At 38.5% G+C, this 23,920-nt stretch overlaps 1 protein-coding gene across 14 annotated transcripts in view; it reads left to right on the top strand.

Annotated features, from left to right (window-relative positions):
* LOC105233125 (endothelin-converting enzyme 2) overlaps nt 1-9,612 on the top strand; it is a 789,700-nt gene extending 780,088 nt beyond the window's left edge. For 5 of the 14 annotated variants that reach the window (XM_049449935.1, XM_049449934.1, XM_049449932.1 and 2 more), the window contains exon 12: nt 8,517-9,595. In XM_049449935.1, the coding sequence (XP_049305892.1) occupies nt 8,517-9,021 (505 nt within the window). In that variant the 3' untranslated portion in view covers nt 9,022-9,595. Of the gene's footprint in view, nt 1-8,516 lie in introns of all 14 variants that reach the window. The other 9 variants (XM_049449940.1, XM_049449941.1, XM_049449939.1 and 6 more) reach the window with 7 other exon arrangements.
* Nucleotides 9,613-23,920: the final 14,308 nt, after the last annotated feature.

The raw sequence follows: 23,920 nt of genomic DNA, 5'->3' as shown, positions 1-23,920 counted from the left end.
TAACTGACTATCAGGTTGTAGAGATATGCCGATACAGAGAAGTTCTTTAACGCACTTAGAATACTTGGACAATGCTGTATTGAAGGCATTTTTGACATCGAGGGTTGCAACCATACAATTTGATGGTGCCACCTTTCCATCTTTTGCAACTAATGGCTTTTCCGCCAGTGTCTTCACTAAGGTCACCGCTCCGATTGTTGATCTGGCCTTCCTAAATCCAAATTGGTTTGGGGATAAACCGCCGGCGTCGTCATTGGCCTTACTTAAGCGTTGATAAATGATGCGCTCAAGAATTTTTCCCGCAGAGTCTGTTGCGTCAAGCGACAAAATATATATTTAAACCTAAAACTAAAATTAAGTAAATTGAATCAGAAAAATTATAAAATATTGAATTATATTATTGTATACTTACCTTAATAATCCATTTGTAATACTAATATATTACTCACCTTACTTACCTCAACGTAATCTTTTACAATAGTTAACGAATGTTAAAAATTATTATACTTACCCCTTTTTTTGTAATACATATTAACATTACCACTAGTTCAAGCCGGTAGTTTTAAGACTTAGGCTAAGCAACTAGATGAAATGGAATAAAGAAGTAATTGTTATTAGACCGCCATAGAATTCGCACGCGTTTCTATTTTCTCGCCGTCGAAATTTCGGAACACTTAAACATTCCACGTAGGTACAGGCAATTGGTGTATTTCCGCGAAGTGAAATATTTAATATAATCACATAAACACGCATCCCTAAAAAAAAAAAATTATTCTCAAAAACGCTTGAGAAATTTCATGGCGCCCGAGCGGGACTAAGTGCGTGAGTCAAAAATTTAATTTAAAAACGTTCACAGTGTATAAATACATAAGTGCACAAAATATTTGTCGTAATTGCCAAAGCTACCGTTTTCGGTTTCGGATCTTTGGTGTTCACGGTTTAGTGAAAGTGCCAAAAACAACAAATTACAAAAGGCAAAACGTTGTAATAAACCATAAAAAGGATTAAATATTATTTCGTACAGTGACGAATTAAGTTCAGTGAAATCTGGAAAAGAAATAGAAAGATAAAAGTGCAGTGAAAACATCTAACAAAAAATATACATACATACGTGAAGTGGAATGCAAAAGAAATACTTACCCATATACAAAAGATCAAAAAAAAATAAATAAAAAAGGGAAGTATTGTGAAGTGTGTGCACATATACATATATATATATATAATCAGCAGATAACGAAAAAGAAAAATAATAATAATAAAAAATAAAAGGTGGTACTTACAAAGTGTGCGAGGTGAATTATTTATGCGGTAGATTGGTGGGCGCAAATAGAAGAACTAAACGTTTTGGCCTTACACAAAAAAAATATATATATGTATATATATATATATATATACAAGTATATATGTATATCTGCATATATATTAAGTTACAGTTTTTTAAAAAAAATAAAAAAACAGTTTCTGAACTGTTCAAAGTGCCGCAACATTAAAATACCGGTAAGCGAAAAAAGCGTTAAAATCACCCGTTGCTGCGGTAATACTTTGCTGCCTTCAATCCGCTGCTGCCGTCAATCTGCTGCTGCCATCACATCGCTGCTGCCGACAATCTGCTGCTGCCTTCAGTCGCGGCTGCCATCCCGCCGTTGCTCTTATACTCGTATCTCCGCTGCTGCCGTCAATTTGCTTGTTTAAGTCGTCGTGGGAATGAGCTGCCGCTGCATCCTGTGCCAAAGGGACGTGAACGCCGGCAAACAGCCGACGCACCAGGTAACGAGTGCGAATTATTGAAAGTGGTGCACACAAAAAAGAAAAGAAAAACAATACTAATAAAATTGCAAACGCACACTTTCAGTTTTTGGTCTCCCTTTTCACATTACACGCCTATTTATACATACATAAAGGGTGATTTTTTAAGAGCTTGATAACTTTTTAAAAAAAAAAACGCATAAAATTTGCAAAATCTCATCGGTTCTTTATTTGAAACGTTAGATTGGTTCATGACATTTACTTTTTGAAGATAATTTCATTTAAATGTTGACCGCGGCTGCGTCTTAGGTGGTCCATTCGGAAAGTCCAATTTTGGGCAACTTTTTCGAGCATTTCGGCCGGAATAGCCCGAATTTCTTCGGAAATGTTGTCTTCCAAAGCTGGAATAGTTGCTGGCTTATTTCTGTAGACTTTAGACTTGACGTAGCCCCACAAAAAATAGTCTAAAGGCGTTAAATCGCATGATCTTGGTGGCCAACTTACGGGTCCATTTCTTGAGATGAATTGTTGTCCGAAGTTTTCCCTCAAAATGGCCATAGAATCGCGAGCTGTGTGGCATGTAGCGCCATCTTGTTGAAACCACATGTCAACCAAGTTCAGTTCTTCCATTTTTGGCAACAAAAAGTTTGTTAGCATCGAACGATAGCGATCGCCATTCACCGTAACGTTGCGTCCAACAGCATCTTTGAAAAAATACGGTCCAATGATTCCACCAGCGTACAAACCACACCAAACAGTGCATTTTTCGGGATGCATGGGCAGTTCTTGAACGGCTTCTGGTTGCTCTTCACCCCAAATGCGGCAATTTTGCTTATTTACGTAGCCATTCAACCAGAAATGAGCCTCATCGCTGAACAAAATTTGTCGATAAAAAATTTTCGAACCGAACACTGATTTTGGTAATAAAATTCAATGATTTGCAAGCGTTGCTCGTTAGTAAGTCTATTCATGATGAAATGTCAAAGCATACTGAGCATCTTTCTCTTTGACACCATGTCTGAAATCCCACGTGATCTGTCAAATACTAATGCATGAAAATCCTAACCTCAAAAAAATCACCCGTTACTTGTATATAACTCAGATGCTCAGTATGCTTTGACATTTCATCATGAATAGACTTACTAACGAGCAACGCTTGCAAATCATTGAATTTTATTACCAAAATCAGTGTTCGGTTCGAAATGTTTTTTATCGACAAATTTTGTTCAGCGATGAGGCTCATTTCTGGTTGAATGGCTACGTAAATAAGCAAAATTGCCGCATTTGGGGTGAAGAGCAACCAGAAGCCGTTCAAGAACTGCCCATGCATCCCGAAAAATGCACTGTTTGGTGTGGTTTGTACGCTGGTGGAATCATTGGACCGTATTTTTTCAAAGATGCTGTTGGACGCAACGTTACGGTGAATGGCGATCGCTATCGTTCGATGCTAACAAACTTTTTGTTGCCAAAAATGGAAGAACTGAACTTGGTTGACATGTGGTTTCAACAAGATGGCGCTACATGCCACACAGCTCGCGATTCTATGGCCATTTTGAGGGAAAACTTCGGACAACAATTCATCTCAAGAAATGGACCCGTAAGTTGGCCACCAAGATCATGCGATTTAACGCCTTTAGACTATTTTTTGTGGGGCTACGTCAAGTCTAAAGTCTACAGAAATAAGCCAGCAACTATTCCAGCTTTGGAAGACAACATTTCCGAAGAAATTCGGGCTATTCCGGCCGAAATGCTCGAAAAAGTTGCCCAAAATTGGACTTTCCGAATGGACCACCTAAGACGCAGCCGCGGTCAACATTTAAATGAAATTATCTTCAAAAAGTAAATGTCATGAACCAATCTAACGTTTCAAATAAAGAACCGATGAGATTTTGCAAATTTTATGCGTTTTTTTTTAAAAAAAAGTTATCAAGCTCTTAAAAAATCACCCTTTATATCGTTTCTATATACATATGGGCCAATCCATCAATTGGCGACATGGTTTTGTACCCGTGGTTCTCCGATTTTGACGAAACTTTAGAATATGATAATATAGACTAAAATAAGAATATCTGTAAACTTTTTAATGGCCAAAGTTGCTCCATTGTTTTTTGGCGCGCACTTCAAATTGAGATCAAACAAAAAAATGACTTTTTTTTATTTTTTAACGACCACAAAATTGAGTGATTTTTATGTAAAAAAAATCTCAGCCTTCTGATAAAAATATTTTCCAAATCCAAAAAAAATTTCAAAATCCAAAAAACCATGGTTTTTCCAAAAAATCCGGTTTTTTGTGCTTTTCCACCTTTTTTTTTTCAAAATTGACTTTTCCATTCGATTCCTGGTAAAATTTTACATTAAAATCAGTGTTCAAAAATATGGGCCAACCTCCCGTCAGTATCGTTTAATTAGATGTAGTCCGAGTCTTAACATAAGATATAACAATACAGCTTTTAGAGTAGCGGTAAAATTTAAGAGCACCGTTCATTGAAATAACATATCGTACCAAGCACAAAGAATGAATGAAGACATAAATTATATTAATATAAACTAACATCATATTTTTATGAATGAGAATACTGATTTCTTTATTAACTAAATTCTAAGAATACAATTTACACATTAACCTTCTTCACACAACCTTCTAAGCGAACAGACTACGCCGTATAGCGACAACTTTGCATTTTTTTTGCTGTTCATGGGATCAGAGTCCCATATTTTTGAACACTGATTCTTATGTAAAATTTAACGAGGAATCAAATAAAAATGTCAATTTTGAAAAAAAAAGTGGGGGAAGAGCACAAAAAGCCGGATTTTTGGAAAAAAAACATGGTTTATTTGGATTTTGATTTTGAAAATATTTTTATCAGAAAGCTGAGAATTTTTTACATAAAAATGGATAGCTTCAAAATTTCTTTCACTCAATTTTGAGGTCGTTAAAAAATAAAAGAAAAAGTCATTTTTTTGTTTGATCTTAATTTGAAGGGCGCGCCAAAAAACAATGGAGCAACTTTGGCCACTAAAAAGTTTACAGATATGTTTATTTTAGTCTATATTATGATATTCTAAAGTTTCGTCAAAATCGGAGAACCACGGGTACAAAACCATGTCGCCAATTGATGGAATGGCCCATATATTATATATTATACATATACGTATTATATACATACATATATTGAAGTGAATGTGAAGGGATTTTGGGATTGCGGATTTGCCTACATTAAGGTGCGACCTTTTTGTAAATCGCATAATTTTAAAATTTTAATTCGGTCAGTTTTTTCGCATATTATCTCGTGTTTTCGCAAATTTAATTCTTGGACAATATTTTTTCGCATTAAATTTTCGACTGTGGTAGTGCTCATTTTGCATAACTTGTAGTCTTTTTTTTTCAGAAATTAAATTTCAACACGCAAAATGAGCAAGCCAAAGCCAACTATCGCCAACCTTTCTCCAACTAAGGAGCTAATCGACTTAAAGTCATTAAAGCGTCAAAGGACGGTGGCAAAAAATAGCATTTTGCGAATAAAGACAGGCCTTTTAGAAAAAACTATGTCGTTAGATCCAATTGAATTGGAATGTCGGCTCGACATACTAAATTCGCACAGCGAAAAATTAATGAAATGCCAATCTAAAATTGAAGAGATTCGTGAAGACGACATGGGCCGAGGGGAGTTAGAGGACATAATTGTTGAAACGAAATCAAGAATTAAAAATATTTTAGCCAAAAATAGAACGTCAATTGCCGAAACATCCTTCGTAGCTTCTCACAGCTCAAGGCTCCCTAAAATGAATTTGCCGAAATTCAAGGGAGAATATTCAGAGCTTAAAAATTTTATGAGTTTGTTTGAGAGCTTGGTTCATAATGATCCAAATATCCCAGATATAGAAAAATTTAACCATTTGGTAAATTGTCTATCTGGAGAGGCTCTGGGAACGGTTAAAGCGTTTCAGATGTCGGATGAAAATTATCCGAAAGCGTTGGCAAGTCTCAAGAAAGTTTATGATAATAAATGCTTGATATTTTTCAACACAATATCTAAACTTTTTGAGCTGCCAACCATCCCAAAGCCATCCGCGCCTTCATTGCGATCAATGATTGATGAAGTGTCTGCTGTTTATGACTCTTTGCTATCTCTGGGCGATGAGAAGCAAATAACAAACGCCATTATAATACATATAGTTATGACAAAAGTTGACTCTGTTACCCGATCCAAGTGGGAAGAGTAACTTGACTACGATCACTTACCATTATGGAAGGATTGCGAAGCAATTTTAAATAGAAGATTTTAGCAGTTAGCAGCGGAAGGAGCATCCTGTTCGATGACGAAATCCGGATCCACAACCAGCATGAGCCACATGAAGCAGCAACACATGGACAGGACAAAATCTGCTTTAGTTGCTGCAGATGCAAAGCAGCCGACTTGTCAAAAATGCAAGTCAAAGGAACATCCTTTAACGGCATGCACCTCTTTCAAGGCGCTTCCTGTACAACAGCGGTTCGAGTTTGTGAAATCGGTGCCCTTGTGCATAAATTGCTTGCGTAAGGGCATACGGGATCCAAGTGCAGAGCGGATCGATGTCGTGTATGCAATCGATCGCATCACACATTGCTACACCAGTACCCGGTTTCCTTCCCCGCTGCATCTCATCCGCAACCATCAACCACACATGCCATGCATACAGCGAGTATGCCGGATCGGGTAATGTTGGCGACAGCTGTTATTCAAGTGAGGACCAGTTACGGTGAATACCTGCCTGCGAGAGCGTTACTGGACTCAGGTTCCCAAATCAACTTTATGACGGAGGACTTGGCACAAAAGTTGCGGATTCGTCGCCTACACAAAACGTTAAACATAATAGGAATTGGAAATTCCAACACGAAAGTGGGGACAAAACTAAGCGCGTTTGTTAAGTCGCGGGTAAATAATTACGAATTTTCGGCAGAATTCTGGATAATGCGTTGCATTTCGGCTAATCATCCAGACCATAACATAAATGTTAATGGCTTGAAAATTCCGCACAATATTAAATTGGCGGATCCAGAATTCCATAAATCAAAAAAGATTGATATCTTATTGGGTGCAGAAACCTTTTTCGATCTGTGGGCGGTTGGCCACACTATTTCATTCCGCATCAATGCGTTTTAAGACCCGAAAGCACAACAACGAAATTACGTGTTGTTTTTGACGCTTCGAGTCGTACTTCATCTCAAATTTCATTGAATGAACTTTTGATGGTAGGTCCAACCATCCAGGAAGAATTATATTCAACTCTTCTTCGTTTTCGCTTACATAAGTATGCACTAACAGCGGACAGTACTAAAATGTACCGTCAAATAATTATGCAAGAAGAAGACAGAAATTGTCAACTTATTGTGTGGAGAGAGCATCCTTCTGAGCAAATTCAAATTTTTCGACTTAACACCACGGTGTTTACAAATGCTCAGCGATGCTAATACAACTAAATACCCACTCGGTTCACTGGCCATTAAAAGAGACTTTTATGTCGATGACTTATTGACAGGATCTGAAATTTTTGAGTCTCTAGACCTTATAAGAAGTGAAGTAATTAAAATATTAAACTCTCCAGGATTCACTTTAACAAAGTGGTTTTCGAACCACCCTAAATTTTTCGACAGTGATTGCACTGAAAAGTCATTAAGTTTCAATGACAAAAATTCAACTAAAACAATAGAAATCCACTGGTTGCCGAAAGAGGATTTGTTTCGATTTGTTTTGGATGCATTTGGATGCCACTAAACGGAACATATTGTCAGTCTCCGCTCGCCTTTTCGATCCTCTTGGATTATTAGCCCCACTAGTTACCAAAGCAAAAATCTTATTGCAAGAGCTTTGGATTCAAAAACTAGATTGGGATGAGCCGATTCCATTGCGTCTCAACACTAGCTGGCAGAATTTCAAAACCAACCTACTGCAGCTCTCGTCAATTAGCATTCCTCGGTATGTAAATCTATAGTCGACTGCTACATGCCAAATCCATGGCTTCTCCGACGCTTCAATAAGAGCGTACGGATGCTGCATATACATACGAAGCCAATCTGCTAGTGGTGTCAAATGTATGCTGCTTACTGCAAAGTCTAGAGTGGCTCCGCTGAAGACCAAGTCTCTTCCGCGTCTCGAGCTCTCGGCAGCACATCTTCTTGCCAAATTATGGTCACGAGTTGCACCAATGTTGAGTCGACGATTCGAGAAAATTACATTTTGGGCACACTCTGAAATAGTATTGCACTGGGTAAAAACGCATCCATCTTCATTACAAACCTTTGTCGCAAATAGAGTGTCCGAAATCCAAGAATTGACTGACAATATACATTGGCGACATGTGCCAACAAAACAAAATCCTGCGGATCAAGTGTCTCGGGGTTGTAACGTGGACGAATTGAATAATTCTATATGGTTTGGCGGTCCACAGTTCCTCCGAGAAGACCCTGCTTTATGTCCAATTAACGCTCAGTTCCAGCTCTCCCCAGAAAACGAAAGAAGCGTAAGAAATTGTACACACTGCTTTCATTACAAGCCGAAGTTGCAAACCCAAATAATGGGAAATTTGCCAGTTGAAAGACTTCGAGCTTTACGACCTTCTCTGATATGTGGCGTAGATTTTTGTGGTCCCATATATACAACGTTAAAAATACATGGTCCACCACCCGTAAAGACTAATATAGCAGTTTTCGTTTGCTTCACTTCAAAAGCAGTACATTTAGAACTCGTCTCGGACCTATCTACTAATTCTTTTATTTTCGCCCTCAAAAGGTTCATTGGTCGCCGAGGGATGCCACAGAAAATATTCAGCGATAACGCAACCAACTTTGTCGGCGCCGACCGCAAGCTGCGCGAGCTGAAGGAGGCCTTTCTGGCGCAAGCTCCAGAGCTAATGAGATTCGCAGCCGAAGAAGGATTCAGCTTCGGCTTTATACCACCCAGGGTGCCGCACTTCGGTGGATTATGGGAGGCGGCGGTGAAGTCCGCCAAGCATCTGGTCGTTCGCGCACTCGGCAACGCTCTACTAACGACGGAAGAACTCTCAACGCTATTGGCCGAAGTGGAGGCCATCCTCAACTCTCGCCCTCTAGTACCTCTGCGCCAACATCCAAACGACGGCGAGGCGTTAACACCAGCGCATCTATTAATAGGATGCTCCCTGCGGGCATTACTCCCAGAGAAGGTGCCAGTGGCCCCAGTTCGTTGTTGCGAGAGATGGAAACTGTTTGCAGTCTCAAGCAACAGTTCTGGCGACAGTGGTCCAAAGTATACCTGACGGGCCTTCCGGAGCGCAACAAGTGGCTGCACCCCAAACGCAATATGCAGCTCAACGACCTCGTTCTCGTCCACGAGGACAACGTGCCGCCGCAGCAGTGGGTACTAAGGCGCGTCGTCGCAACCGTCGAAGGGCAAGACGGCAAGGTGCGAGTCGCAGAAGTAGCAACCAAGACGGGCTCGATTAAGTGCCCCATCCACAAACTGGCCGTCCTTCCACTGGATATTGAAGAAATCTGATCCTGTCAAGGTGGCGGTTGTTGCGTCAAGCGACAAAATATATATTTAAACCTAAAACTAAAATTAAGTAAATTGAATCAGAAAAATTATAAAATATTGAATTATATTATTGTATACTTACCTTAATAATCCATTTGTAATACTAATATATTACTCACCTTACTTACCTCAACGTAATCTTTTACAATAGTTAACAAATGTTAAAAATTATTATACTTACCCCTTTTTTTGTAATACATATTAACATTACCCCTAGTTTAAGCCGTTAGTTTTAAGATTTAGGCTAAGCAACTAGATGAAATGGAATAAAGAAGTAATTGTTATTAGACCGCCATAGAATTCGCACGCGTTTCTATTTTCTCGCCGTCGCAATTTCGGAACACTTAAACATTCCACGTAGGTACAGGCAATTGGTGTATTTCCGCGAAGTGAAATATTTAATATAATCACATAAACACGCATCCCCAAAAAAAAAATAAAAAATTTTATTCTCAAAAACGCTTGAGAAATTTCAGAGTCCAACATGCAGAGTGGTCGGTAGTGAGACGGGTCTGTCAGAGGTTTGTTGGGTTTTGGCAGTAATATGAGGTGTTGCCTTTTCCAGATTGTTGGGAAACAGCCATCCTGCGTACATAAATTGAAAAGTGCTCTAAATGGGTCTATGTTCCTAGCAATCGCTGTTTTAAGTGCAATATTTGGGATGCCATCTGGTCCTGAGGCTTTACATGGGTCGAGCCGGTCGCATGCCTCTGTGACCTCTTCGTTCGTTACTTCTGGTAACACCTCTCTTTGTTGCACCACCTCGATCTCTCGAGGTAGTTGGGGCCGGGTCGGGAAAAGAACTGAAACAATTCTGTCAAGGGTTGCAGAGGAAGTTGGCATTTGACCTCGAATGCGTAATTTCCTCATTACGGTCTTGTATGCGAGTCCCCAGGCATTGTTTTCAGCATCGTCACAGAGTTTGAGAAAATATTCCTGTTTACTTTTTTTGATAGTCTGTTTCAAGAGCTTTCTCTTGGCCTTGAAATTTGCTTGTAGAGAGTTGTATTCGTAGGTACCACGAGACCTTTGGTATAGGCGTCTTACTTTTTGGCATTCTTTTCGCAGTTTAGCAATTGAGTCCTTCCACCAGTAAGCGGGTATTGCGTCGTGGAAGCTTCGACATTGATATGTCGCATGCACTCCTAATGCGGCTCATAATCAATGAAGTCGCCTGGTTAACCGAGCGCAAGTTATCAGGTAGAGTAGCGGGTCCAAAGGCTTCTTCGAAGAGGTCTGGGTCGAATGTTTTGGGTCGCCATGAACTTCTTGTTAGGGTCCGTAAGTGGAGCCGTGTCTGCGGAGCATTTATCTCAAATATAATGGCATAGTGATCGCTGAAAGTGTACTGATCGCTAATTTGTCATTGCGCTCTACGAACCAGGCTTGAGTTTACGAAAGTAAGGTCTATCACTGATTGTCGGCCTGTCGACTGTAGGAAGGCGTGTGTATGTATGTATGTATATTTGTAACTTTTTTAAGTGGTACTGAAACGTAGAATATTTGAGGGACACTGTAGGAAGGCGATAGTAAGTTTAAGCAGCTCACCAAAAAGATGCGCTTAAAAGTATGCAACATCTATATAAAACTAGCTTTATATCGGTATTCTGCTTGAGACGATTGTCTCATGTCTCTAATAGTGACTATATTAATTTAGTGACTCTGTTAGTCAGGAGTCTCATTTTGGTATTCTGGCAGATACAGTGTAGTAGTATATTGTATAGTAGTATACTGTATCTGCCAGAATACCAAAATGAGACTCCTGACTAACAGAATCATTAAATTAAGATTGTGACAATTAGAGACATGAGACAATCGTCTTAAGCAGAATACCGATATTAGTGACATTTAAAAAGCATACTGATAGCTATGTAGCACTTAGTCGTTGTAGATCTTTGGACTATTCTAAGTTGACAGGTAAAACCCCATGTAACAGTGAAACTTTAGAAGAAATGATTCGATTAAGAAGTAATAATTCGTAAAGTCGTCAATAGAACTTGGTCGCAAATAATGTAACAATTAGTCAATGAAAGGTTACGAGTAGATATTAAATGCTGCCTGAGTATCGATTTACTTAACCAATACTACATGTCATAGTTCATATTTTAACAAATTTTGGGGTTTCTCACATCAAACTAAAAAATTAAATTCCTGCATTATTGCGAGAAAAGCGTGGCATGCTCGATATATGAAAAATATGTCCCAAAGTACCCCACGCTTTTCTCACAATAATGCAAGAATTTTTCCTTCATTATTATTGTTAGTTTATACAAAGAATTATTTTTCACTTTTTAGTTTGATATGCTTTAAAAGTGTGTTTTTTAGTTTTTTTAAACTATATTTATTTATGTTGAGTGCGTGTAGGGATTCCAAAGATAGTATTTGAAGACGCTCCAGTTCTATTGGGGTCATTTGGATGAGCGGTGCTCCAGGTTTCAATATAGTTTTCTCCTTGTTGCTGAATTCTTTATTATTTATGGTTATGTTCTCGTTCCAATAATATACGAGATATGTTCCTTTCAGATGGTGGGTTATATTATTTTGTATTAGACTGCCGTTAAAGTTGTTAAGTAGGATTAGGCTGTTGTCAATCTCTTCGATTTCTCTCAACTAATTTAGAAATACATTTTGATTCTCTTAGGTTAATGGTTGTATCTTTTTTACAAATTTTTATATTGTTAGATATTTTACAGTTTTTTGGTACTTTTAACATAGAATTTTCGGATAAAAATATTTCATCTGTTTCTAATTGAACTATTAGTTCATTTTTTACAACTGATTTTGATAGTTGGTTGCTTCTAATTCTGGAATTTTTACAATGTAAACTATAGCTGTTTTATTATGTAAGACTGATACTTCAGCGAACTCTAACATTTCTTCGACTGATAGAGTTGTTATATTATATTTTTGAAATGTTTTGTGGACTTTTTGTAATTCTATTTCGTTTAAAAGTAAAGTATTTATTATATTTTGTTTTGCCCATTGAGTTGCATATCTGACATTTATTATTTCTTCTTTGATTAGTCTTTCTTGATTTTGGAAACTTATTGCTATTTCATTATTAAACAAATTATCTTTCTTTATTGCATTTTTTAACATATTCGAAATTGTAGTTAAGTCATTAATTCTATTCTGTAGTTGTTTATTTATAATGATCTGGTTGTTATTGTTTGTATTAAGGCTATTTAGATTATTTTGTATTATTAATAGATCATCATGATCTGGATTTCCTGCAACATATTTCCAGGCTAATACAATCCAATTTATTGATCTAGTTTGGCGGTCTTGCAAAGTGAGTGTATTTAATGCAGTGAGTGATTGTACTATTTCGTGAGTTAGAGTATGAAAGAGATAACTTGTTTTAAGATCTTTAATGGTATGTTCACGAATTTTTAGAAGTTCAATTTCTATTTGCTGAAGATCTATTAAGTGGATTAATTTTATGGATGACGTTTGTAGCTTCCCTATTCTTTTATAGATGGTAATGGTATGTGCGTCTGTATAGTTCGTAATGTCGAGATTTGCCTTTGCCATTGGCAACCACAATAAGAGTTAAATTATCCTGGAACTATCCTGAATTATAAATCAGCAGGCTCCTTCATTCCGAGAAGGTGTGAAAGGTCTCCACGTAATCCGCGAATAAAGGTAGCAAGGGCCTTATCTCAGTACAACTTGGTCATTAGTTGTTCTGATTCCCTGGATCAAATATAAATGCTTATAGACGGCCAGATGGAATTCTTCAACAGACTGGTTAAAACCTTGTGCTATGGTCGTCATTTGGTACTTAAGTCCCCTTTGTCTGCATAGTGTCCGCTAAGGCATTTGGAGATGGCACTCCAATTTAAAGGTACGTTGTACGACAGTGTCCACGTTACCAGTTATTCTATTGCGAATAGTATGCAAAATACGAAAGTACTTTGCCGTACCAACTGTGTGTTTGTATGTTCTTAAAATTCTGTCTATACTTTTTTCCATTAGCCAAACTCGGCTGGGTCACCGGAAAACTCTCTTAGACTTTTTACTATGTCGGGAACTTTGTCTAATTCTCTTAAATTGCCTAAATGCTCTTGATAAATTCCTTGACACTCTACATTAGTAAAATCAAATGTTCGATTTTGAGTCTGTTGTAACAAAATTGTTAATTGTTGATATAAAACTTGCCGAATGGCATTTGTTAAATCGCCAGGTTGGATCATATTTCTATTGTTTTGATATGCCACTTGTCTTTGTATCTGTCTTTGTCGTTGGTGGGGATTATCTTCAATATTAATCATAGGAGGTCCAATCAAATTGTTTGGATTGGCCATCCGTTTTTTCAAAATTTAACTTAATTGAAGTATTCTAACTTCCTCAAGCTTATTACTGATTCGCCTTAGTCAATCAATCAATCATTCCCATCATTATATTTAATTGTTATTGATATTTTTTTAGAATTGGGTTAAGTTACACTACTTTTGCGTACAAAACTCCGTTAAGTTAATTTTTGCAAAAGTAGGGGTTATGATTTTATTATCGCTTTACGCCCCTTTTAGAAATATATCATTTATGATTTTGATTACTTCCAAATGCAATTCGATCTTTTTCAATTATTTCCACTTCACTTAATTATACAATTTAATTTTTTATATTATAATTTATAGGATTTAAAAATTTCCAGATAAACTTGCAAGAAGTTTACAAAATTAAACATTAACGAAAGGAAGAACTTTGTCAGATCAAAAAGACTCTGTACAAACTGCTTGTCCCATACACACAATCTTAAATCTGGTAAACGCAAGTTTAATTGCTTATATTGTCACAAAAGACACAATTTAATGCTTCATTACAGCAAATATCCCATCTCACTTCAAAGAAGCGTTTATACAAAAAGAACCACGGGTTTAAATGCAAAAGCAAATCCCAAAAACCCAAATTCTTAAAATTGCTGCACATAGAAGCACAATGTGGAACAGTTGCAGAACTAGTTACTACCATACCAACTCGAGTTGAGTATAATGCAAACAAATACCTTAGTTCACAATTAAGGAAATTTCAAAAGTTATAGAAACTTCCCCCCATATCAAACAAAACTTTAGAAGATCAGTAATATGAAGACTTCTCTAAAACCACAACTACTCTATCAAATAATGGTGGGTAGGTCGTATGACTACCACTCGAGACAGCGTTTTCCAACACTCCACGAATTGGCAGAAAAAATAAAGTCAGAATCCCTCTCTGATAGATTCACATAAAAACACAAAAAATATATCTTTTCGCCAATAATGAAACAAAAACAAAATCTGAGCAAATCCTTGAGCGGTGGCGGGCTACTACTTGTCGGATTAGTGCATACGCACTTAAATATTATACATATATAACAAATTTCTCCAGAAAGACGAAAAGTCACTACATTTCGATCAATATTCCCAATCGAAGCCGTCCTCAATTCAAGGGCATTCTCTCGCAAGATCCCTCTATTGTCACAGTCCTAACTCCAGAATTAAGGAGTACCCATTCTGGCCATATTGGAGCCAGGCGAGAATAAATTAAATGCAAGCAATTTCCGGCCATACACAAAAGGCAATTAATAAACAACCGGTATCTAAAATTAATAAAAGCAAATAACTTGTAACCAATTAAAAAAGCCATAAATTCGATTTGGAAAATTATTTTTATTTATTTTAAAGTACAAAATGTGTGAAAATAATCATAAATTCAGGACCAATTCACGTTTGCTCGATATGACCACCTTTTGCCTTAACTATGGCCTTAAGACGGTCAAAAAACAATGGCTGTGGTGTATTTTTACTTCGAACCTTGCTTTCCAAAATGACACAGAGAGAATAATCCATTGGATTCGCATATGGGGAAGTCGAGAGCCATTGTGCGGTCGTAATGAAGTTCGGAACGTTGTTTTTCAGCAATTCTTAGTTCACTCGCGCTTTGTAAGACGGTGCTGAGCCTTGTTGAAACGCCCATGGTTTGCGACCGAAATGTTTGTTTGCCCATGGCTTCAAAGCAACTTCTAGAACACTTTCCCGATAATATGTCGCATTTAATTTGACGCCAGGCTCGATGAAAACAATAGGGTGCTGCCTCCTGGTGGCCAACCGATGACTTAGATTGTCGTATGAGCGATCGGTCAAGTAAACCCTATCGTTTTGAGAGTTTACGAATTGCTCAATTAGAAAAATTTTTTCGTCAGAAAACACAATGTTCGGAATTTGACCGCTTTCGGCCAAGCGAAGCGAACTACTTCGCTCTCTCAAGTCTTACATGTTGCTCCTTCGGTGTGAGATCATTGGCCTTTTGGAACTTGTTAGGCTTGACCTTGAGCTCATATTTCAATATGCGTCGGATGCTACAGTCGGATATTTTCAGTTCTTTCGCCATTTGGCACTTCGTCATGGATTTCACTCAAGTCGCTTCTTCACTTTCCGAACCATCTCACTTGACGTTGCAGTCTCTTGATGACCAGCTCCGTTTTACGATGCTACCAGTACCATTATAACGAGTGATGGTGCGATAAACAAAAACTTTATTCACATTAAGGTGTTTGTGCTCACGAACAATTGCTGGCAGTGATTTTCTAGCTAAATATGAAGCAATCACATTATTACGTTTGAACTCAGTCGCGGATCACTTTATTTTGCGTTCACTTTTGGCAAAACGCTTTTGTACACTTGTGAACAATACTCCGAACTGTCCTTCAGCAAATTTATAAGCAGCTGATTCCAGTGCGACAGTAGCGCGAACGGTGTGAAGTTGGTTACACTTCGAGTGTAATACAATAAGTCGTCAAAATACGCAAAAGCAATTACTACCTCAAGCACCAATACTTACACAAAATACAATTTTAATTGAAAACCGAAATTGATTCTTACAGCTAATATTCTGTGCCTTCGCCTACTCCACCAACAGTAAGCCGAATTATATATTGTACGAATAAAACTAGACCAAATACTCGGGCCAGGATGTTTAAATGAATTAAGCATCCACCCTCTCTACCCGGTAAAACTGGCGCATCCTAATAAAATAGCGCAATTCACCACAGCTGATGACATTACATCACAACTCACCACATCTGTACACTAACCCACTCAACAGAAAGAATGGATAACGAGAAAGCAGACACACTTCGTTACACACAATTCGATCAACACATTCGCTTAAACACTGCCGCGTTAGCACCCTACGCTAATTTACTGCGCTACGATCAACACAGATCCTGTGCGTCACGGAAATACTTTTGTTTCGTCAGCGGGCGCAAGTGTCACATCACCTTAATTGTTGATACTTTTTTACAATCAACTCCATCTACGTGCAGCTTTGGAGTTTTTCGAGTTAAGTCTTTCATGAAGTGTAAATAAAATTTGTATTGAAAATAAATGATCACTTACATATTTCATATTGGTTAAGAGGAATGCATTTTCACTATTAACACAAACGCAAGTTTAAGTGACTCATATAAACTTATACAGTGACTCATAAAAACTTATATAGTGACTCATAAAAACTTCTATACAGTGGTGTGCTTCGCAATTAGCTGAGCACCCAAATGTTCATTAGTTTTTTTTTTTTTTAAGGCAGACTTTTCTACGGTTGCAGCAGTACTACAGATAGTAGTATATTACTTACGGTGTGAGTAAATGAAACTAACGCAATTGGTATGTTTAATATACATACGTAATTTCTAAACCACCTAAGCTCAATGAACTAAATTTTAACAAAACAAATCCGTTTATCATTCCTTTCGAATTTCTTTATTTAAAAATGTAGTGTTGAAATCACATCCCGTGAAAGCATGAAAACTAATTAATCTTATTTTCAACGATTTACCGAGGTGCCCTTATAAATATCTCAGTGGTGTCAATAAACCTTTCATGGTTTCCACCCAAAGAAAGAAAGAAAAACGTTTGGGAACATATTTTCGTGCACATATTCAGCAAAAAAAAAAAAACAAAGGAGAAAATATGACAAATATTATATAAATATTTATAAGCTTTGAAAAAAAAGGGTTTTGCTTCTTTTTGTTACCAAATATTTTTAAAGAACAATTTTCTATATTTTGTCTTAACTCCTAATAACTATGTTTAAACCATTTCTATCGCTCAAACTTGCGCCATGTAAAACTTCCACAGACTCGAAAAATTTGGTTTTGAGAAAAACGCGTTTACGCTAAGCCGATGCAGACCGGCGCGCTTAGCACCGTTCCAACAAACGGCCGATAACTTCTTACATATTCAAAAATTTATACGGTATAAATAAAGGCCATCCTAATGAAAATCTTTTAGTTATTAGGTATATGAGAGATAAGAGTACTATTGAACCGTCAGTGCCATTAGCAATGTATTAACATAAGAATCTCAGAACTATGGATGTCTGAAAATACTGATATTAGTTATATACATAGGTCTTGGTCCAATTTTCGCTGTATTGTGCGATGTATGCGGTACAAAGTCACCCGAAAGTTCCGGAAAGTATTGACCCGATTCAATCCTTTTTTGACATACAGACATATCATTATAAGATGTAGGATTATCCCTTAATTTCATATATACGAGGTGTGTTCAAAAAGTATCGCGAATTTTATGTTTTTTCAAAAATTATTTATTTATTCATGAATATCTATTTTGTCCCCTTCAAAGTAATCCCCATGAGATATTATACACTTGTGCCAACGGTTTTTCCAATCTTCGAAGCACTTCAAAAAATCATTTTTTTATCTTCTTCAGCTCCTCCTTCGATGCCATCTTTATCTCGTCAAGAGAAGCGTAACGTCGTCCTTTCATGTGCCTCTTCAGTTTAGGGAACAAGAAAAAGTCACAGAGGGCCAGATCTGGGGAATACGGTGGCTGCGGCATCATTAGTGTGTTGTTTTTGGCCAAAAAGTCGCGCACAAGCAACGATGTGTGTGAGTAGGGGCGTTATCGTGGCGCAAAAGGCAATTGTTGTTCTTCCACAAATTCGGGCGTTTCTGGGGGATTGCTTCGCGCAAATTGCGCATAACTTGCAGGATAAATTTCTTATTAACCGTTCTTCCCTGTGGCAAGAACTCATGATGCATCACGCCCCTGCAATCGAAGAAAACTGTCAGTTACGATTCGCGATACTTTTTGAACACACCTCGTACACTCGTGGCCACGCAAAGCTTACCACTCAAAAATTTTCAAGTGTTGTGCATGTTGGACAACACTTTATAGCGGTACTTTTTGCGGTACAGAAATTTTTAATTTAGGAATATGTTAATGACATGTATCAAAAATATTAAAAATTAAAAGCAAAACACATTCAGATATAGACAAAATCATTTGAAAATTTGTGAAATTTGCAAAATGAGGTCGAAATGTGAGCGATGAATAAATTATTTTTTTTATTTTTTTAATTTATGTAATTTCATTTGCACTATAATTGAAATTAATGTTTTAACTATTTTACTTTTTCTAATTGAAACACGAAGTTTAGTCGTGGTATTACTATAAAAACAAAAAAACCGTCCGCTTTTACATAAGCACAGAAAAGCTAGTTTGTGTTTTACTCCTTAAACGTAATAAATTAAAAACTATAATTATAATTAGATAATATAATTTAGTTTACTTTTGCTTACTAAAAACTTAACAGAAAACCAAATTGAAGAAAATTCCGCACGAACCAAATAGAACTAAAAAAATTTAAGAAAATATAGTGGTAAGCTTTGCGTGGCCACGACTGTATATACTTATCATGAATTGACCGACATTTTCGATCAAAAGTCAACTATAGGTACCGGGGTCTATATATTCGGTACCTAATTAGTTATTGATTTGTCGCGCTTTTACTAGTTTTAAACATCACCGTTATATGGAGAGTGAGCCGGGGGCCACTAATTTTGGGCGTTGCATTCATTGCACTCTCTAATATGAGCTTTCCTAGAGTTTTGTTAAAATACCTCCTTTAAAAACTTCTAATATTCGTACCTGTGGTACCTTAGTGACGCCATAGCTACCTTAGGTGGGCTTAAGTGGCTCCGGATTTCTTGTAAGATTAGTAATGCAGCAAAATTTCAACTTTGGTAAAATATATACCATCTGCCGTCCACTGGCTCTTAGACCAATACCAATATTTAGTATTTATTAAATACTATAAAAATAGAGTCATGTGTAGAAGTTCACGCAAGTGAGGAAAGTTCTCTGATCGCCATTCACTTGGGAGTGGCCAGAAACGATTCTTTTACATATGACTCAAGCAGCTCACGACTTCCGGTCTTTGACCAAGTATCCTCTGGGTAGCCTAAGAACATCCGTTTGAAGGCGAGCTAAAGTGAGAAGGCGAAATATCCCCTACATAGGGTTGTGCGCTGGGTTTGGGACCCGCTACGTAAAAAAACAACCCCAGCGAATAGCAACAACCAGCCTCGGATGAGAGACCCCCCTTTTGATGACGACCATGGAAAACGAAATAAGGACTACGAATTGAGGGCATGCACCTGGAATGTTCGGTCCCTTAATTGGGAAGGTGTCGCTGCCCAGCTGGTTGATGTTCTCGTGAAAATAAAAGCTGACATCACCGCCGTCCAAGAAATGCGATGGACGGGACAAGGACAAAGTCGAGTAGGTCCTTGTGGCATTTACTACAGTGGCCATATGAAAGGAGCGCAAGTTTGGTGTGGGATTCGTGGTGGGAGACAGACTCCGTAGCCGAGTACTATCATTCACTCCGGTGAATGAACGTCTAGCCACAATCCACATCAAAGCGAGGTTCTTCAAGATATCGCTGATTTGCGCCCACGCCCCGACGGAAGAGAAGGACGATGTGACCAAAGATGACTTTTATGAGCGCTTGGAGCTCGCTTATGAGAGCTGCCCCCGCCACGATGTCAAAATCGTGCTTGGCGACTTCAACGCCAGGGTGGGCAAAGAAGGTATCTTTGGCACTACGGTCGGTAAATTCATCCTCCACGAGGAAACATCCCCAAATGGGTTGAGGCTGATCGACTTCGCCGGGGCCCGAAATATGGTTATCTGTAGTACTAGATTCCAGCATAAGAAGCTTCATCAAGCTACCTGGCTGTTTCCGGATCGAAAAACCACCAACCAGATCGATCATGTTGTGATAGACGGAAGACACGTCTCCAGTGTTTTAGATGTGCGTGCGCTCCGAGGTCCTAACATCGACTCGGACCACTATCTTGTTGCAGCTAAGATTCGCACTCACCTCTGTACAGCAAAAAACGCACGCCAACAAACACAAGGAAGGTTCGACGTGGAGAAGCTGCAATCACAACAGACAGCCGAACGATTTTCTACTCGGCTTGCACTCCTGCTCTCTGAGAGCACTCGTCAACAACTCGGTATAAGGGAACTGCGGACGGCATTTCAAACTCCTTACGTACGGCTGCAACCGAAACCATTGGTTTTCGGAAAGTGCAAAAGAACAGCTGGTACGACGAGGAGTGCCGTGTCGCAGCGGAGAGAAAACAGGCTGCCTACCTCGCAACGTTACGATCGACCACAGCACGTGCGGGATGGGATAGATACCGAGAGTTGAAGAGGGAAGCGAAACGCATTTGTAGACAGAAAAAGAAAGAGGCCGAAATGCGTGAGTACGAAGAGCTTGATAAGCTGGCCGACAGGGGTATTGCTCGAAAATTCTACGAAAAGATGCGGCGGCTTACAGAAGGTTTCAAGACCGGAGCATACTCATGTAGAACCCCCCAAGGTGATCTAGTCACCGACGGCCAGAGCATACTTAAATTATGGAGGGAACACTTCTCCAGCCTGCTTAATGGCAGTGAACACACAACGCCAGGAGAAGACGAACCCGATTCCCCAATCGATGACGATGGAGAAGAGGTTCCATTGCCCGACCAAGAAGAAGTTCGAATAGCAATTACCCGCCTGAAGAACAACAAAGCGGCGGGGGCGGATGGATTGCCGGCCGAGCTATTCAAACATGGCGGCGAAGAACTGATAAGGAGCATGCATCAGCTTCTTTGTAAAATATGGTCGGACGAAAGCCTGCCCAACGATTGGAATTTAAGTGTGCTATGCCTAATCCATAAAAAAGGAGACCTCACAATCTGCGCCAATAGCCTCCTTAATATCGCGTATAAGGTTCTATCGAGCGTATTGTGTGAAAGATTAAAGCCCACCGTCAACAAACTGATTGGACCGGCTTTAGACCTGGTAAATCAACAACTGACCAGATATTCACCATGCGCCAAATCTTGGAAAAGAGCCGTGAAAGGAGAATCGACACACATCACCTCTTCGTCGATTTCAAAGCTGCTTTCGACAGTATGGAAAGGAGCTGCCTTTATGCCGCAATGTCTGAATTTGGTATCCCCGCAAAACTAATACGGCTGTGTAAACTGACGTCAAGCTGGACCAAAAGCTCCGTCAGGATCGGGAAGGACCTCTCCGAGCCGTTCGATACCAAACGAGGTTTCAGACAAGGCGACTCCTTATCGTGCTTTCTTCAATCTGCTGCTAGAGAAAATAGTTCGAGCTGCAGAACTTAATCGAGCAGGTACCATCTTCTATAAGAGTGTACAACTGCTGGAGTATGCCAATGATATTGATATCATCGGTCTCAACACCCGCGCCGTTAGTTCTGCTTTCTCCAGACTGAATAAGGAAGCAAAACAAATGGGTCTGGCAGTGAACGAGGGCAAGAGGAAATATCTCCTGTCATCAAACAAACAGTCGTCGCACTCGCGACTTGGCACTCACGTCACTGTTGACAGTCATAACTTTGAAGTTGTAGATAATTTCGTCTATCTTGGAACCAGCGTAAACACCACCAACAATGTCAGCTTAGAAATCCAACGCAGGATAACTCTTGCCAACAGGTAGCACCTTCGGACTGAGTAGGCAATTGAGAAGCAAAGTCCTCTCTCGACGAACAATAACCAAACTCTATAAGTCACTCATAATACCCGTCCTGCTATATGGTGCAGAGGCTTGGACGATGACAACATCTGATGAGTCGACGTTGCGAGTTTTCGAGAGAAAAGTTCTGCGAAAGATTTATGGTCCTTTGCGCGTTGGTCACGGCGAATATCGCATTCTATGGAACGATGAGCTGTACGAGATATACGACGACATTGACTTAGTTCAGCGAATTAAAAAACAGCGGCTACGCTGGCTAGGTCATGTTGTCCGGATGGACGAAAACACTCCAACTCTGAAAGTATTCGATGCTGTACCCGCCGGGGGAAGCAGAGGAAGAGGAAGACCTCCACTCCGTTGGGAGGACCAAGTGAAGAAGGACCTGGCTTCGCTTAGAATATCCAATTGGCGCCACGTAGCGAAGAGAAGAAAGGACTGGCGCGCTGTTGTTGACTCGGCTATAATCGCGTAAGCGGTGTCTACGCCAGTAAATGAGAATTCGTCTCGTCATCCTGAAAATTGTAATTAGTACATACATACCTCTAGAAGAATATCTTTAGTGGAAAATATATCCGTCTATTATTTTCCGGGAATCTCCCGATTTGATTCGAATGTATGCTTTTAATACATAGGATTTTTATTAAAGCACGATTATACTTTCTTACATATGAGAGACATAATTGCAGCTAACCGTCAAAATTTACATTTGCGCGAACGAGTTAGAATTGGATTAAATTGTTCAACAAAATTGTGCTAATTTGTGATTTTAAAGTAGTGTTAATTTACAGTCAGCGTTATGTTTCATCGAACGGTACTAGCAAATATTTTTTTTCGGTTTTATTCCCCCAAATGCAAAAAGTTCTTCCCTATATAGGAAAGCTTGAAAGTAATTTAATCCTTATGCAAATTGATTGATTGATTATATTTCAAAACGAAAATGATAAATTGAAAAGAGTAAAACTTTTACGTCATATTTCATCGTACGCACCATATATATTATTATTATATTATACAAGTATACGATACAAAACTTTTAAACTTAAAATATAGTATATTGTGGGTCCACCATTTAAAGTTATTACCTCTTGAATATTATTTGGCACAGAAGAAATGAGTTTTGCTGTAAATACAGTGGTTATTTTGTTCCACTTTTCTATTAAGGCCTTTTTATTACAGTGGCCACTGACGAAATTGTATGATTTTGAAGTTTATTTTTCAAATAATCATATATGTAATATTTGGGGTTCAAGTCTGAGCTTTGTGGGGAAGCATGGACGCAATATCTTTGGGTCGTTGTTGTTTTGGAAATTATAATCATCAGGTAAAGTGATTATGCTTGATCGGCAGTTTCACAGTTTCAGATTTCGAATGCTTACGATTTAACTTGATATTCGACCACTGCTGATTAAATTTTAGTTTTAAGAATTCAGTCTGAAAACCAACAGAAACGAATAAAGTTGAATTAATATAACAATAACATAGGTCCACAAAAAAAATCGTTGAAAGGTTCCTTGGATCAAACATGGTGGATTATATGTATTTTGGGCCGCTGAAACCGAATCTGAAATCCGTTTTGCTCCATCACGTCAGGATTTTTTCCTAACCTCAAAATACATGTCGGATTTTACTTGACAGAAAAAAAATTTTAAATATTAACGGATTTAGCTTAATTTTGGAATGGAGGGGTTTTAAGGGGTCCCTGATTACGAAATTAAAGACAAATTTTCAAAATAAAAAATGGCAGATCCAATATGGCCGTCAAAATTTTCAAAA

This window comes from Bactrocera dorsalis, chromosome 2 (assembly GCF_023373825.1).
Source record: "Bactrocera dorsalis isolate Fly_Bdor chromosome 2, ASM2337382v1, whole genome shotgun sequence".
Lineage (NCBI taxonomy): Eukaryota > Metazoa > Arthropoda > Insecta > Diptera > Tephritidae > Bactrocera > Bactrocera dorsalis.
This window is presented reverse-complemented; position numbering and strand designations above follow the sequence as displayed.